The 19,108-nt window shown below is 36.1% G+C and overlaps 1 protein-coding gene across 1 annotated transcript; it reads left to right on the top strand.

Annotated features, from left to right (window-relative positions):
* Window positions 1-523: 523 nt before the first annotated feature.
* MS3_00010851 (uncharacterized protein) lies at window positions 524-18,160 on the top strand (the record flags this gene model as incomplete). Its single annotated transcript, XM_051219258.1, has 9 exons — window positions 524-533; window positions 1,317-1,358; window positions 2,379-2,443; window positions 3,126-3,189; window positions 5,614-5,762; window positions 5,947-6,072; window positions 6,124-6,249; window positions 6,300-6,327; window positions 18,033-18,160. Coding segments are annotated over 9 exons (738 nt in total), but the record flags the coding sequence as incomplete, so codon positions are not given.
* Window positions 18,161-19,108: the final 948 nt, after the last annotated feature.

The following is a 19,108-nucleotide window of genomic DNA, read 5'->3' as shown; positions in this document are numbered from 1 at the left end:
TAATCAGTCAAGTTTGTAATAGATGTATACAGTCTCATCATTATCATTACTCACAAACAATTAATCTCAATCAACCTCGTCCAGTTGTCAATGGCAGTTTCAAGAAATTAGAAAGCGATGATGTGAGTTGAATACATTTTGTAGTAGAGGCACTATTCATTTATTTACACCTTTTAGGATAGTGAAACACAATTCCCGTGGAATTATTATGGCAGTGATGTCAGTGTATCGGATATTTCTTCTGATGGTATGTCCATAATTTTCTTTGAACTAAAATTGTTATTGAGTTTTCTTGATCACAAAATAATCGCATGATTGATTCAATTTCTTCAGTGATTCACTTACATGCTCCGTGTTACATGTCGAACTGATGCAATTTATATTTTATCCATTCAATGTGAAATTATCAATCACTTTGTATGTTTTCATTAACATAAATATAGGTTTTTTAAATATATTTGAAAACAACGAGCCAATTGGACAAATCCTAAATGTTTTAGGAAGTTATGTGTCAAGGTATCTTTTGACTGAGAGTGAGTTTCTTGAATTATTCAGTTGTAGTTTGTTTTGTTCTTTGTTCTCAAATACATTTTGCCTATAAGGAATCTCACAGTTCCGAATTTTCTCAACAAATTAAGTGAATAACAGTGAGCAAATGTGCAGCAATAAGCGATATTTTGAGTTAAATCAGTTTGTACTATTGAAGCAGACAATCTTAAAAATCTTATTTGATGACCTAAAATACTTTTCTAGCACTTACCAGGTTCTTAAAAGTTTAATGTCTATGAGTCGCTGTCTGTCGACCATCGTATACTCAACTGTATCTCTATGATCATATTCGTATTAATATGGTCTTCGAGTCCAAGCACTTTCTGACACAGCGGACTAATGAACGAACGTGAACAGTCGGCTAGTAAAAGATTCTTTACTCAAACCAGAACACCTAGAACATCAAGTTTACATCCGCTTATCTCAGTCAGTTATACAAATTGACGATTAACAAAATCTAACGTCCAACAAATATCAAAAGACAACTACTCAGTCAAAACCATTTGCGAAAAATTTACGGAAGTGTAACATTCTTCTCACTTAGAGGGATTGAAATGTTCATCATATCGTTGAAGTGACAATATTCCTTGAACCTTCCTCATGAGCGATGATCGAGCATTTCACCACACCATTTCATATAAATGTTGGAATGAAATTGATAACTTGTATGCAGAGGTAGTCCATGTTAAAACGCACATTTATTAAAACAGATGGATTTTCATTTTAAACGTATTTCATTATCTATTTTTTCATTTTTAATAATTCAGAGGGATTTTTCGCTGCCAGATGGTCCCTTGATCGGAATAAAGGTAAATAAATATCCATATCCATATTTTCATGTTGTATTTTGAAATAAACACTCCACAACTTATGTCATGCGTATTTGGAGTCCATTGTTTCGATGTAGAAGTTAAAAGTACACGTAAGCCAACCAATATTAAACCTGCACACGTACATCTTCACGGATTGTGATCACTCAATGTTTGTGAGATTCAGTTCCCAGAAGATGGATAAGTAAAACTTTGTTACTTTTCTAGAAGATGAGGGTTGATTCAAATGTAAGATCCATTCACCGTTTGATCACATTAATTGAGACTTGAAACTCAGTTGACATCGACTGGGAAAAATTAGATATGATGTGTAAGATATTGATATTCATTGCTTGTTTGAAAACCTGTGCAGAGATACGTTTTCGTTTAAACGCTTCGATGAAACATGACGATAAACCATTGCTTCAAAAAAATGAATCGTGTTTTATGTTCGTCACAAAGCCATTCCTGTGCACATCATATTCATCTACTCTCCCATTCATCGAAAAGTCATTTCCATATATCATATATATCCTTTTACATTGAGTTGTTGAGATTACACATTTAAATCTATTCGTCTTTCATCTACAACAAATGAACACTGTGGTCAGAGTTAGATGATCGATTTAAATATTCATTTGCTAGGTAATCAGTGAGATTCTCAACTTGCATTTGTATATAAACGTTCCACAACGTATTCCATACGTGCTTCGAGTCAATCGCTTCAAGGAGAATTATGAAAAATATTGCGTGCGTGCGAATTGCTTTGCAGTATTAGACCTCTAATGAATCAGTAGTAATACAGATTCAGAAATTAGGCATTTAACACTAGTTTGGAAGGATGCATGCTCATTTCATTCACATGAAGCTTACTTCAATGTTTTGAGTGCGAAGTCAACTTAAGAAAACGTTTTACACAACTCAATGATTATCCATTAACTTTGATCACTTTGTGAGTGAGCATATGCTGTGTTACGCCTAGCTTTCGAATTGTGAGTATCGTTGTCCTTTTAATTGTAGAGACTAAAACCACAGTAACTAATCTGATATATGCAAATGGGAAGATATCTGTCTATTATGATAACGTGAGTTACAAAATTGGATGTTCATATAGTTGTGTTTCAAGTACTTGCGATCTTTCTACTATTTCATGTGTATGAATACTGTCGAATGTATTAAGCTACACTGAACACGATAGAAAACGATCAATATCTGATGTGTCAACAAATTATTTGACTATGTAATTATTCTTCTAATAACACAAATCACTCAAGCACTTGGTAAAAATATGAATGATTTGATGTGAAATGATATCAGTCACAACAGTGAAATGTTCATGCCAAATAGTACCAACTAGTGTATGTCAGGATAATGTATGTAATGTATCGTATTCTGTCAGACTGTATTCCATCTTCAAATGGTTGACTTTTCGGAACAATCATTGATTTATATTCGGAGAACAGCTTCCTTGAAGCTGTTAACAATCACATTTCATTACAACTGACGTAGATTTTCATCTCACAGTGTGTCAACATATTTCATGGTAGACTGATAAGTCGTCAAACTTGACTGAATTCGACAACTGGTGTGATTAAGAACACCTATGTACACCAGATAGAACACACTTTCAAAGAAAATGAGAATATCAATATACGTGATGTAATTGTGGTTAATATAATTTGAACGAAGATCCATTTCTTTAATATTCAGTTTCTTTTGATATACGAGGTAGTGTGCTGACAAATCCTCGTTCCATGTTTGTTTCAGATTCTTTCGGAAATTAGCGAAAACGAGATATTAGGAATCCGAGGAATCTTTCAATGTGAAACAGGTAGGAAACTTTGCAAAGAATGACGTTGACATTTTGATGTACGGTGACGTATAAAATCAATCATTTGTTTGCTGAGGCTCATATAACGGGCTATCTGGGTTAAAGTAACTAAGGTGTATGAATGTTTTTTATCGTAAAATTTCGATTGGTTAATTAGATAGGTTTTATACTTGTGGAAATCGATGAATTGTATGAGGCAAGTTTATATGAACGACAGCACAAAGAAAATATGGACTCGTTTTTTACGCGATTACTCACAGTACAACCGTCACACTTTCCGTCCTTATTTATACCACAACTCATTGCATAACGAAGTGTGTGTTATATATGAAAGTGATGAATAATTGGCGTCTGAAGCTATTTTTTCTTCACACAATGCTCAATCCTATGTGTTGTTGAAAGGTGAGGCTGAGTTTAAAGCTGAGTGAATGAGCGGAAGACAGTGTTTCATGATCGTATGCGAGAACATGCACCAAAAGTTTTGTCAAGCGACATACATTGCTCGGTTTATGTGAATTTCTGAGCCAGTAAGAAATGATGAAAATTTTCATTTCTATATTGCTCGTTTGAATTGTCTCACCTGTCTCTTATTGATTCATGCGCTTTCTGCGAACACTGGTTCGATGTTGTCTTTGGTCAGAAGCATTGTAAGCAAGGATGGATGATGATTAGCAGTGGAATCGATTGCCGTCATAAATATCGAAGGAAAGATTGAGTTAACAGAGCATGAATTACATAATTTTTCACGCTTCGTACAAGCCAGTGGGTGTTTGAACTGAATATTTAAGTGAATATCCGTATGGCGTTTGAATTGAATGGTCCTGAGCTCTAGTCCACGAGTAAACATCAACGCCAAGATGTGGGAATATCCAGCTGAGACTCTTTAAATAAGAAGGAAGGCTAGTAATCATTCGTTTTTCATTTGGTGCTCCATGTTCTTTATTTGTAAGGTGAAACGTCAAAAACTGCTTAACGGGTTGAATCTAAATTTTGCGGTTGTTGCTCAAAAAAAGAAATCTCTATGTTAGGTTTTTTCTCTTCAATTTGTATCACAAGGTAAGACAGAACATGAGATAGCTGTTCCTGTAGAATGGATCAAAAATGGCACGTTAGTGGAGTATGAAGTCATCGGCAGTATGTTAAACCTTATTTATCATCATTTACTATTTTCACACTTGAATCTATTCTTTTTATTTCAACACGCTGAAAATCTCATTTGTAACTGCAGTCAGCTAATAAATCACATCCAGATATCCGACCCAAAATACGTTTCACTTATCATTAACTACACGTCGATTCACTTTTAAATATCAGGAATGATAAGGTATCCATTTTGAATGATTATTGAAGTCTTGTGGACGAACTCACAAAACGATGTATGAGTTGACAGTAATCTGGATAAAGATTAAGTGACAGTTATTTGATTGTGGATTGACCAGGCAGTTTCTGTTTTTCCATTTTGGTACATGTGATATCGAATTTTTCTGGGGCATTGAAATCACAAGAACACTGCATGTTATTGCGACTAACATCAAAACGGTTGCCTACTTTCTGAAATCTCTGCTTTGTCAAACATATCCGAAAAGTGACGATGAACAAATGTGACGTCACCGAACTTATATTAATCATAGAGAGTCTCAGAATTATTGACGTATTTAACAATACGAAATTGAGAATGAACACTCAGTAAATTAAAACAGATTTCAGTTCACACTGTTTTAGGCTACCGAAATAAGATTTCCACCACTGTTAGCGTCATTCCATTATCTAATGATCAAATCGCCTTCATATTCATCGAATACAATATTATCTTCATCATCGACGAATTTTCTTTGATCCAACTAGTCTGTCGCATTAATCGACAGCACACAGACCAGAATGCGACCACATACTTTGATATGTCTTCTCATAGTAGAACAACTAAGCATTTTTCAGGGAAAAAGAGCAATGATGATTGAAAAACAATGTCTATCATTATTTAATGTTCAACTGAATCACCATGATTGAGTTGGATTTTTAGTCTAAGAACAACTGAACTTCCAGCACTGCTTTCATGAAAAGAAACTATGCATTGATGAAGCATAGTATGCAGTAGGCTTTGCTGAACCCAATGTAGGCATCGTGTTTGCATGTCCGAATGTAAACAGTCATTGAAATCTGTAAAGTTTACCAGTCTCAATTCATCGTTCATACTTGACATTCAATTTTGTTTCATTCAATCCAAACATGCCGTTGTGAAACATTATTGAAATTGAATGTATACTGACAATCGCATTATGTATTGTGATCACAAATATCCAGTGAATGAAATACTCACTTAACACTGAATTCACTATCATGCAATCGAATTATAGTTGCATGTATTGCGATTCTCTACTTCTGTCTAAAAATTCGAATTGTAGTATCACCTAATTACTTTTACAGCAATTTGTCCAATACACAATTCAAGTGAAGCATGCAAAAAAGCAACAACACCGAATATAACATGTATTTGGTGTGAGAAATGGAACACGTGCATTGACAGTAATCATCAGGATCATCATTTCTTTAAAGTGAATGGTTGCCATTATAAGGTATGTGCTTGTTTAACTGATTGTCAAATCGGTGATAGATGTTCTGAATGATTGTACAAATGCACATTTTCTTACTGTGTGTTTAATTGTGTTTTATCACCCCTATCGACAGTAATGCGTAATGAATTAATCAAAATGTATTTCATGTTTTGTAATAAATGCTACTGTTTTGTTTACTCAAAAGAGCCCGGACGTAATCGATGTGAGTACATCGACATCCATCAATCACAAAGCAACAACATTGGGGGTCCGTGAAGTTCAGGTTGATAGAAACCTCAAGGAAACTACCAATGGAACTGATCAATACTCGGTAAATATTTGAAATTTAGTAATAAATGCTACTGTTTTGTTTATTCATAAGAGCCGGGATGTTATCGAATCGCCAACGTCGACATCCATCAATCACAAAGCAAAAACATTTGGGATCCCTGAAAATGAGGTTGGTGGAAACCTCAATGAAACTACCAATGGAACTGATCAATACTCGGTAAATATTTGAAATTTAGTAATGAATGCTACTGTTTTGTTCTTCCATAGAATACGAATACTGAAATAAGTCAAGAAAGTAGACAGACAAAATCACTTTCATACCTGTACATAATTATTCCCCTGATCATCTTTATCGCCACATGTACCGGATATGTTACCTGGAAACATTTGCATAAAAGAAAGAGAAGTAGTGAATGATTCTCACCAAAGTCATATAACTAAATTCGAATATTCTGACCAATTTTTTTTCTTATTTGTATTTCAATAAACAGTTTTGAATTTATTTATTTATTTTAATGGTTTGAACTTTTCTTCACGGAACAATGTACATTTTGTGCTTGTTTATGTTATAGCTGATATATTCTTTGTAATAAAATACCACACACGGTTTTTTTACTTGCGTCATTCTCTTTGTACCATAGAAACTGACTTGTTTTACGAGAGTTTGACAACATTTTGTTCATGAATTATTAGGATTGTGTTTATGTGAATTTGTGATTGTATAAATCATCAATGATCACGTTGGAAATGTTTCGTCAATATGAGGACGGACAACTGAAAAATATCATTTGAGATTGACGACGGTCATGATTGCAAATTGATCTTTCAGAACACCTCATCATTACATAATTAGGCACGTTCACCCGTCCTCACTTCATTATTCATTGTTCAGCAAATGCTGAGTGACAAACTATGGTTAACTCGCTATTATCTAGAGTGATTGTGATTCTTTCCAAGTTTTCACTGTTGTTGGATGCAGTATACAGCCAATAGTTACATTCAAAGCTTGTTTCTCTAAAGATCCTAAAATGGATATTTTTTTCTCAGCCTCACAAAAGATTCTGATACTTTGGTTAAAGTGGTTAGTTGCGTGTGTTGAGTGCTGTCGATTGATAAAAATTCAGCGTTGCACAATGAATCCCAGGCTTCTGGAGCACACAAATTCCACGGTTGTCACTGAAGATGTTTTCATTCTACTTCATTGTTCTAAAGTGTGCCGTGTGGCTCATTTAAAAGATGTTTGTCTGTGAACTCTAGAAGATAAACTTTATAAGCTTTCACAAAGATTGCCACTCCTTGTGATCTGTGGAAACACAGCTATTTTCAATATTTTTCATGTTGTTTCTCAGGCATATTTCACGAAGGCACGGCGAGCGCTGTCTGATAAGTTACAGGTGTTGAGGTTTGCCAAAATGATTTCGGTTTTTAATATCAGTATTAAATATAGTTTGACTAGAGACTCACTGCTGCTTTAGGTTATCTGCTTGAGATAAAATGTCGTAAATCGAAGCAGGGGTTCACTTTGCGTACCTCGTTTCGAAAGGTTGAGAAATTTTGTTGACCGTCATGGTTTTAAACTCGATACACAGTGATCAGCTCCAGTAATAAATTGCCAATCTCCTTAATCGTTAACAGATTTACACTAGGACAAGTTTTCTTCAACATTGTTACCGATTTGTTCCCAATTTTCAACACTGTTTCGAGTGTTAATGGTGGCTTCAAAGTAAAAAATCAGCATTCTTCTACTCAGTTAACGTGATGGAGCACCTTAAAACACAGATATCCACTAAATCATGAGTAGTGACTGTTAAAACATCCCAAAGCTTTACAGAAGTAATCACGCGCATTGTTAGATTAACTTAAATAAATACGTGAGTGATCACTTCAAAAACCTACTTCATTCAAACATCTACAAACCAGTGGACGACAACCTTCTTTAGGGTTGCTTCAGCTCTTCTATAATCTGAACACGTGTTGATGAATTAGCTTGACATTTAAGATGTTCCCTTCTTCTCCTGATTTATTTTATGAATACAGTGTGACGTACACCTAAAATCAATATTCAAAAGGTCTCCATTTCATATCTAGATATTTCCGTGTGACTAATGAATTCACAAGCTTTTGAAAACAAACTAGCTCGATATCAGATGTTTGAGTCGTGAACTACAAACACCAACTTCAGATATCACTGAGTGAGGTGCTCTAATTTGTCACGAAGCGATGATGACATTTTCTTCTGACAAATATTGCTTATTCCAGTTTATTTACGCGTTCTACTTTATCTGTGTTCATATATGCATGAGCCTCAATTCACAAGGCGAGTTCAAAAATCTAATGTATGGATGATTGAAGTGAGTTTAGATAGCACATCGAGATCAATCCGATGACGGACGCTAATTTTTTCTTGAAATCCTTGATCAACTGACAGTTGGGTGAAAAACGGTAACAATGGGAATGATGGAAGACAAAGAAGTGTTATTAAAAACTTCGGTTCATAAATCATATTGAAATACCAAGCAAGCGAATGTAAAATTTTATGCCAAGTGTATTGCAACGATGGTGAGTAAACTCAATAAATGTGGTAAAATCATGGCAATTTGACAGTCAATCTCACCAGTTTATCATTCTTACAGAGGATGGTTTATCATGATATGAAAACAATAAACACAGAACAAGCGACCATGACGCTATCTGTAGCACAACCAGACATTAAATGCGAGCTCAAGATCATTACATGAGAGAAAAATGGGTTTAGTTAATGTCTATCAAAGAGAATAATAGTATTATTGTATTATTGTCACAAGTAGATGTTTGTGTTTTGATGTTTGGTCACTAAATGTGGGCCATTTCTTATTAGTTAATAAATAAATAAATAAATAAATGGCATTACTAAACACAGGTCTAGATTATAGGAAGAAACAAACCTAACATATAAATTAAACACGTTTGGTTGAGTAAAGAATAATTTCATGTCTTTTACCTTACCTTCATGATCACTACTTTTAAATAGTAATGAATTGTAATAGAGAGTTTAGAAAGCAGATTTCAGTCCAGTATCTCAACAATCATGTCAAAAATGATGGATGAGCGAATGGTCACATTCTCACTATAATAAACTGGTTTGTAAGTTTCTCACTCGAAACAGTTAAATCATTCACAGTTTTGATGATTAGTGTGCTATCTTACAACAGAAAAAAACAACATCGTAGCTGAAAGATTTGCTCACTCTGAATACAAAGCCCAAACGTACGATACAACCTACAATGTAGAAAAACGATGAAGTGTTTCAAACTAAATGATGTGCAACAGAAATTTCATTTGAGTGATACATTTCTTTTCAGCTGTATGCAGAGTAAGGGTCTGTTGGTGTGAGTCTCATAGAATATGATATGCTGAAAAATATGAACACAAACGCGGTATGAAATTGAAATTAGCGTTTGAACACTAATCGGTCATCAAATATCAGGCATAGTCATATCTGTATTAGTGGCCCTATGTCTGACTCCAGTAAGATCCTATACTGTTCGTCGTCGGAATATACGTGCCAACAATCTTCCTGTACTTTGATGAACTTGATTCTTTTTCGACAATAGTGGCAAAAAATGAGCCAAATGAGAGGATGCATTTTGAACGTGTATGTTTCACACTCGCATTGATCCAGACAGGCGATCGGAGAAATAATCTGGGGAAAACTAAACGTAACGGTACGCAGTGAAGAAGACTTGTTAACCAGCTCGATTTCGCTAAGCGAAACTCATTCTTTGTGGTTAGATCAAAAAGATGTGAAGGAAACATGATGAATAGGGGAGCGATTATCACACGCTCGATTATGTAAAATTAGTCAGGGTTGATAAGCGAATAGATGGCGAGGTGAAGGTGTGGCTTTTGAAAAATGGGTCACTTGATCCGTCCAGAAGCTTGTATAACCTTTGCGTGCTTGACATAGACATTTCAGTGTGTTTTGTGTTACGAGGGTGGAAGTAGTCACTGAGAAGCAGTGAATGTAGGTTTTCATTTCTTAATATCAACTGTCATCTTGATTTATGTACAGGGAATATTCAGAAAACTGATACTTCTCATGAAGTTCAGACTTTTATCATTCAGTATCTTACATACGGATTATCTTAGAGACTCTTGTCAACTGAGACTAACTTTCCATGTCATACCTTTCTCTTCAATTTAGATCGATTGCATGTGGTGAAGTGAAGAACAATGCTGCAGACACATGACGAATATATTGCGTGACAAATAAATATAGTCACATGTACACAACCATTGAAACAAACAATAATATAAGTGAACAGTAGGTAAAAACGAATGCAATTGTACTTAAAAGTAAAAGTCACATCGGTAAGCCTGTGTTCAACTAAGGGTATGTCATGCGATGTACTGCAAAACAAGCCGCAACAGTTATTAACACTTTGATTTGGAATTTTTTAATTAACTCAAAGTCATTGTAGTTACGCTGCGTCGAATACACAGACTTCGATATTTTTATGGTCTGAACAACTTGATATTTAACTACGGATTGACGTATTCAAATTTACTCATGTCAAATAATCGAACTGTATCAAAATAAAGTCTGAGTTCAATTGGAGCTGATGAATAAATACTTGAACAACTAAAATTGTAAAAATTCTATGTCTCAAGTAATCACACCATTATTGGCTTTGTGAAGTTCCGCTCATTTTGAATAGCTTTTGTTCGAACAGAAAATCTAAACGTCATCATTAAATCTTTCATCAGACCATATCTAAAAATCCGACTTTACAAGTCATTATTGATTGATTGATATTAAACAACATTCAACAACGTGAAATCAGATGACTGTTGGGTTAATACTAAAATAAAATGCCCTTTCTAACAAAAGGAACAACAATTTATGTAGGCACACGGAATGTTCCAAGAATGCGGGAGAACAGAATGACCAATCAACTTACTACGAAAATGAACAGATACAACACAGCAGAGATAGGAATGAGTGAAACCCATTGTAACCAAGCTGGACAGAACAGAATAGATGCCGGAGAGATGCTGCTGTACTTTGGTAGCGAGAAAGGAGATGCTGAGCACACACAGAAAGCTTATCTGTGGCAGTTCCCAAAAGCACGAAAATCGCCTATGGGCAGCAGCACACACAGAGCTTACTATAGATGTCAATATATTATTGATCGAGGAAATCAAGATGACGATCAGACAAAACAAGTGTGGATAAGCAGCAGTACTAGTAAATATATCACCTGAAGCACAAACATCAGGTATAGGAGCAACCGCAAAAATACCGCACGTTCTATTCAACAAGATTTGGGAGGTGGAACAAGTTCCGACAGACTGAAAGGAGACTTTAGAAAGGAGATATGGGCAAATGCCAGAAATATTGATGGACATACTACAATATATAACAGTATACATTTTCAACATAGTGTTTTTGAACCAGATAAAAGACACAGTAGACGCCGAACTTTGAGATCAACAGGCCGTTTTCCGAAAGGATGGGTCCTGAACAGACCGAATCGCGACACTACATACCATCATTGGATAGTCAATTGAATGGAACTTGTCAGTAAACGTCAAATTCATCGAATACGAGGAGGTGTTTGACAATATGGATGGTAAAACATTATGGAAACTTCTTCGACACTATGGAGTACGTGAGAAAATCGTTAACATCAACCGCGATTCATACCACAGACTACACTGCAAAGTCGTGCACCGATATCAAAGTCACAAACTTCAATGCGAACGTCAAGGCAGTCCCTTTGCATGAGGCCAAAACTTAGAGAACTACCATCATCATAATCAAAGACGTACAGGTATCTGTAAACAATTGTCTACGCAAGATGCTCAATGTCCTTTGACCAAATATTATCAGCAATAGCCTACAGTGGGAGAGAACAAACCAACTTTCAGCAAACGAGAAAATTGGAAAAAGTCACCGAAGGTGAATAGAACGTATATCGCTGAAATCATCAAACAGCACCACAAAGCAACTATTAGCTTGGAATATTGAAGGGAAACGGCGAAGATAAAGGTCAAAGAACACACTGCGTCGTGAACAGGAATCGAACATCACGAGGATGAACAGTTACTGGAAACAACGGGAAAGAGTTGTCCAAGACAGTGCTCGATGTTGGATGATGTTGGGAGGCTGATTGTCCTCCATGAGTGAAAACTGGCGTAAGTAAGTAAGTTCTTACAAATCTGGTCGATTAAAATGAAATTTATCAACAAATAACCGTTTGCTTAAACTTTGGATTGCTAAATAAACGTTATTTGTAATACGGTTGTTTCCAACTTAAAACCCCATATCCACATGTACGTAGCTACCAATATATGATTCATGATAAATAGAAATAGATAGTTGATTTTCCATACCTGAATGATTCCATGATTTGTTATAGTTATGTGAAAATAGACTCGTATTAGATAGAGACGATGTGACATGAATACCACGTATTTCGTAAAATTATCAAAACTATCACAGCCTAAATAGGATTCCAAATTTCAGTAATGGATTGTATTTTTTCTTAGGTTTATCGTGTACTTGTCCAGCTACGTACTGGATGTAGACCCTGTATGAAATAGAATTTACTCATTAGTATTACAATTACCAATCAAAAAATGGAACAGACTCACCTGGTTTCTGGAAGCGTATTTGAATTATATGCCAGTAAGTATAGTTAAATCATTGATATCTACAATTCAAAGCAAAGATTATCCAACACTGTTCACTTCCACGAAATAAAATTGGATCTTCACAAACTCAACTAATGAATATTATCGATATATTTATATCATATTTTTCATATTGACAAGAAGATTTAACAAAATTGAATGGCCGGCGGTTCAATCGAGTTGGTGGATATGGAGGATCAACGTAGAGTAGTTGGAAAACCCTGATTTACAATCTTCCTGTCAATATGAAAAATATGTTTTGAATAAATCTATATTATTCATCGGCTGAGTTTGTAACATTGGATATAAAATCATCCGACTTGTTTTACGGTTGAAATGCATTTTGAACTTGTTTACATTTATCACATTCTCTATATCAGGGGCCCCCGAACGCCCTGATACAGCCGAGGGTGGGGAGATTCAGCTCTTCCTGTCCAAATGCTCTCACATGACCACGTGCGCAAAACCACTGCCAGGGAAATCATACTCACTGACTTCTTGAGGCGTGACGAAGACAAAATATGAATGGCTTGTGGTTTAACCTGGCCGATGGATATGGAGACCCCGCATAAAATAGGAAAACCCTGATTCCAAACCAATGGTGCACATAGGCTCCGTGATCCTGAGTGAATAAATGACGTGTGGACCAATTATTTATCAGCGGCCAGTGTGCATCTCCTGACGTTCCCCAACCTCCTTGTGTATCGCATCTTTAGATCGAATGCTCCCGATGTGGCCGTCTAAGAAAACCACCTGTTGCGATTTGGGGACGCCGAGATCACCCCATCGCACACTCAGATCTTGTGATCTCTTCAGCGTATATATACATTCGGTGCCGCCATGCAACAATGTTATTGTGCTGAAATAGATAAATAAATATCAGCCTTCCCACCAAAAAACAAACATCGTGAGCACAGGTAGCATTTATTACATCTTCACAATTTAATTCCGAAGAATCCCTTGATGACATTTTTCTCATTCCAGCACTCGAAATTAGTACAACATACGTGAGAGTTTCGTAAAAATTCGAAACAGGCTCGTCTGTTTATGCTGAAGATTCTAGTTCGTTGCAAGCCACAACCGTTCCATACATTCATCGGAAGCTTCAGAATTCGAATGTGGAAAAACCTGTATGCCACGTGTGTTTTGACCGTTCTTGACTTTTCTACATGCTGACTATGTTCCCTGAGCCATACAGATCCAGTGGGAATCAAAAGAGAAGTTACTTTGTATCCAAAATCATTTGTTAGTATTCTGTGCATCAAAATGAGAAAACCTCTTGATCTACAATATGACAGATTAAAGAAGCCTTGCTTTTCAATCCTCTTTTTGTTTGGCAAATATCAGTGTTCGAGAATCGTACGGGTAGCTGTACTCCGTACTTTTTCCAGGATATCCTAGTCACTTTTCAGGCGTGTGCTTACAGCATGCACCCTATTTTTAGACTTTATCCTCACTAATGTTTTGTATACTGTAGCGAACAGTCTAGTATCTAACTCGGTGAATATCCCTCTTCAAGCCCACAGGCTTGGAAACCCCTTAACTCCAACCTATCTGTAATGGGAAGTGGTCTTAAGATCATGACTTACTGTCACTCCAAAATCCTTGTTAGACTGTACCACGGGTACAGGCACTTACCCGATGCTGTAGCTATTCAACTTTGCATCCCTGAAGTGTAGGTAGACGCACTTTGCCGCATTGATAAACTTCAGTCACTCTACAGAAAAGTTAACCACATGCATCTGCATCTCACGTTATTTCTCGTCAGATTTTCAAATCATGAGCGTATAAAAATTTGAGGACTCAGTTATACTTGAGAGGTCATTTACATTCAGTATAAAAAATAAAGGACCTAGGACAGGTTCTCGAAGTGCTCCAACAAGTACTGGTCTCCACGTGGAGCAATTCCAATTAACACTGACTTCTTGTTTACGGACTACGAGGAGCTCCTTAATCTATAATACGGGAAGTTCAATGATGCCAAGAATTTCTAGTTTCAGTAGCAGTGTATTTGTTGACATCTTATCAAATAATGGGCTGAAGTCTATGTAGACAACATTCACCAACTTTCCATTATCTAAAGCCTTTATCCATCGCTCTCTTGAGAAAAAAAGAGATACTTTATTTAATACAAACTTTTTCTGAAACTACGTTGTTTGCTGTTTAACAAGTTGTTGACTTCCACAAATGTCATTATATTCATTTTCACCAACCTTCACAGCACTTTAACTTCAACACTTTTGAGTCTGACTAGTCTGTCGGTCGATGGAAATAGTCTTTGTGTTTTTTGTGTAATGGAGTGGCAGTTGTTTCCCTCCAGACAATACGTAATACATCACAGTCAGTGTGGTTGTAATATATTGTGCAATTTGTCTCATGATTTTGGATAGTGGTTCATCCGGTTCTGTTTACATTTCCGTGCATATAGTACAAAAATGCCTTAAGTATTTCATCTCAATCAAAGTCCACGCTGAGTAGACGGTTTATGGACTTTGTATTTGTTTTAGTTCTTCGTCTAGAATAGTTTATTGGGTGAAAAATGGCCCCAATAGTTTGCCAAAGCCTCTGGCTTTTTCTGACCTTCCTCTATCATGTCATATCCACTTTCTTCCTTAATTAGGTTTTGAATCCTGTTCTTCATCCTCGTTCCTCTTATTTATGTATGAGAATAGTATTTAAGGCTGCCCGATTGCAGAGTTTGAGAAATGTACTTTCTCTGAGCTTCCGAATTTTAATTGAAGACTTACTTCTTCCCAACCTGTAGAGTTCCACAGTACTTGTTGTCCAAATGCTGGTAGCAGCGTTCCGATGTTTTTTCTTTTGAATTGTTAAAGGTCGAATATCCCGGCCTTTTCAATGATGGGCGTGTTTCCTCTCCTTTGGAATTGTCCATGGTATATAAGGTTGTGTCACCTAATTTTATAACTGCCTGAAATGAGCCCATGCTGGCTCAACTGTTTGACGGGTCGTCTCAGCCATTACCGTGAGTAAGATGGCTGTATGATCACTTCGTTTGCCCTGTGAAGAAAGGTCATTTGACTGACATCGTAATCTTGTGTGAAGAATAAGTCCGAGGGAGATGAGGACTTTCGTAATTCTTATATGGTGGCACCTGAATTGTGATACAATAAAGCCAGTGGTTATGAGGTTTGTAAAAGTTTGCAATCAGGTGACATTGTCAATTTTCCTAATTCAAAGTTTACTCACGTTAGTACAGTGCAATAAAGTCACCTACCATGATGTTTTTACCACTTCACACCAAGATTAATGTTTTGCTAAGAGGAAGTCACCTTTTACACATTCTTCACTGCGGTGCGGTGCAATTGATTCTATATCTTGCCGTCTACATTAAGGCAGACAACGTGCCATTTTTCACGTCCCTGAAACATGGGACATTGTTTCAATAGCTCATATGGTGAGGGCACATTTTCTCCACAGGATAACTTCATTTCCTTTTCGCTTTAATCAATCAGCACTACTAGATCAAATCCAGTCAAGTGAACTTCCGGATCAAACACTTTTGACGTTAACATTGTTTCGGTAACCTCATGTTTAGGCAGTTCATGCTTTCAATGTGATACGCCCGAGCTTCCTCAACCAGCTTACCTGTATAAGCAGTGTGTGATTGGACAGAGAGCCTGACTTTACAGTTTTCCGTGTTGGTAGCTCTTCTTTTTTCCACATTTTTTTCACGATCTGGACAGTCCATATATAGAATAGCCAGCTCCGTCTTGCCTTTGTGTTTGGTCCTGGCAACATGTGGCCTATGTGGATGCATTTGAACGGCATTTGGCAACCGGCGTTTATTCGCACAAAGTGCTTCTAGAATGGTTACCACCATATGGGAGGATGTGAAGATTATCGCCATCAGCAGGAGTCAAGAATCCTCGTCCATCTCGACTAGTCTCACCACTTGTTGTGTCAATACATTTTTGAGCTTCAAGGTCTGCTTCATGAATTTCCATTCTCGAATCTCAGAGTTCGTAAGGTCAGGGTTCAGATTTTCTGATACACCTTGCGCAATGGCATTTCATCCACGAAACATCTACTAGAGTTTCCTTGAAGATGCTTCGGATGAGATTGCACTCAAAATACGGTATATCAGGCTGAATTCTTACATTTCGTGCAATTAGTTTCCTTTAAGAATTTAAATAAAGCAAGAAACAATATTGACGCAGAATACTATGAATTCATATGATTTTGAGGTTTTTCGTCAGCTGCTTACAAGCAAATATGCAATACAATTGACATAAATATATGCAACAACAGGTCAGAAGTTAATTGGTGTTAGAATTAAGACAACAATTCGGGATGGGTGGTGTAATGGTTGAGTGGAGTTCTTACATTGTGTATTAATTATAGAGGTAATGAAGGATCCATGGAATTTGAAATGATAACAAAATTAAAGAAGATCAGTTGGCGGCAATGTGTGAATGAAAAGTTGGTTCAAGAGTTCGGTAATCGGGGGTGGAGGGGGGAATATAACACAAAATATATATTATAAAATAAGTTAAATTACCGAAATAACCAAAAAATAAAATAACATAAATAAAAGAGTGTTACCAGAGCAATAATATGTTTACTACTGCCTCTTTCTAAATACAAAAATCCGGTTTCAGAATTTTTTATCGCGATCGCTTCAGCAAAACGAAGAGCAGTCGTACATCTCTGTCTGTGTCTATCCGCTTCTATCCACAATAACTAATTCACACTAATTAGTTAGATACTAAATGATTCAACGTCATGTCATTCATATATTTGCTAAAGAATGACTGATTTTAACTTCGCGGAAGGTTAAATAGCACCGATGAAACTCACAATACAAGAGAGATCCTTACGTTACATTGTTATTCCAGGATTTTTTCAAAGTATTTTGTTAATCACAAACTTAAGGCATTGGAGTGAAACAATTTGGGACATATGAAATTATTACTCTTGTTCCCGATGTTTGTTTCACCTTAAAGAGGTAAGTAATAATGTTGTTCAGAACGATCATTAAATTTTCGATTGGAAATCATTCAACTCATATAAACTGTAAACATTTTAAAGTACTGTAGTGAATTATAATCCTCTTGATCTATAGTTGAGTGCATGAGTCAATTGAAGCTAAAACATCATGGAAGATCTGTATTCACAATTTTAGAAATAGGTAAATGACAAAAGTAATGAGTCTTGTTTTTCGAGTCGAAGACGCATTAAAAACACGTACGCACATATACGTACAGTTCTTCCAGATAAATGAATTTATACACTGTATAAGCTCTGTTCATGCAACTGATATCCTTCGTTAACATTAAGTGATAACTTATTTCAGAAAAAATTTAGCTTATAATCAACCTTGTACTAACAAAGCAGCTCATACTAACACTAATTCTAACACCACTGATGATACCACAAATGACGCTACTACAGTTGTGGACGCTCAACCTAAGATTGTATATAAGTACTATTGATTTGGACGTGGGGTCGAAGTTGTTACAACTCATATTCGACGAGACGTGTTTCTGGACTTAAAAAGCACAGCAAAGATGAAACACTTCAAGACCAGTCGAATGCCATGCCCACCTTTCTCTAGTCAAAGTGTGTTCTTCACCATGTATTGATGTGTGTTACGATGCGATTTGTTGATAAAGATAATAATGTGACTTCCACTTAAGATCTTATAGACTACGCAATTACATCATGACAAATCTACAATTTAATGTTTAAGTTTATTATTAGAGCAGTACTAATATTGTAGGCTGACATAATTCTACACTCTTACTACAACAGATTCTGAAATGCTTAATAATATATTACTATGCTTTATACTACCTGCACCACTATCAACACTGCCAATACTACATCTGTTTTAAATATATATATATTGAGTAATAGTAAACAAATTTATTATATTATAGCAGCTTACGTGAAATTGTGTTTGTTCACAGTTATTTCGACTTAACTCCGTGTACAACAACAACAACAACTTATCTATATCATTGTATCTTTATTACTTTTGCGAATGTATGAACATGAATGCTTGAGCATTGCTTACTGCTCACGTCATTCATTCACGCTGCTAGCCTTACTACTAACCGCTTAATTGATTCGATGATTCATTCATCTCACCATGTATATATATATGTCCGTGTTATTCATGTTCATTCTTCTATTTCGCTTAACTGTACTCACTTACTCGTTCTCATCTTCTCAAACTCAGTCGCTTGCTCGCTTGCCTGGTTGTCTTTCGGCACAACTCTTCCACGCTTGTTTAACGCATCTGTAATTTTTGGATATCTGTATGTCGTTTCTTATTCATATTCGCCTTCTCATTATTATACCGTTGTGGCGTTATTTGGTGACGGTTATCAAGACGAACTGTATACGGAGTTCAAGGATTATATCGAAAACCGACCACC

Source organism: Schistosoma haematobium, chromosome 2 (assembly GCF_000699445.3).
Source record: "Schistosoma haematobium chromosome 2, whole genome shotgun sequence".
NCBI classification, from domain to species: Eukaryota; Metazoa; Platyhelminthes; class Trematoda; order Strigeidida; family Schistosomatidae; genus Schistosoma; species Schistosoma haematobium.
This window is presented reverse-complemented; position numbering and strand designations above follow the sequence as displayed.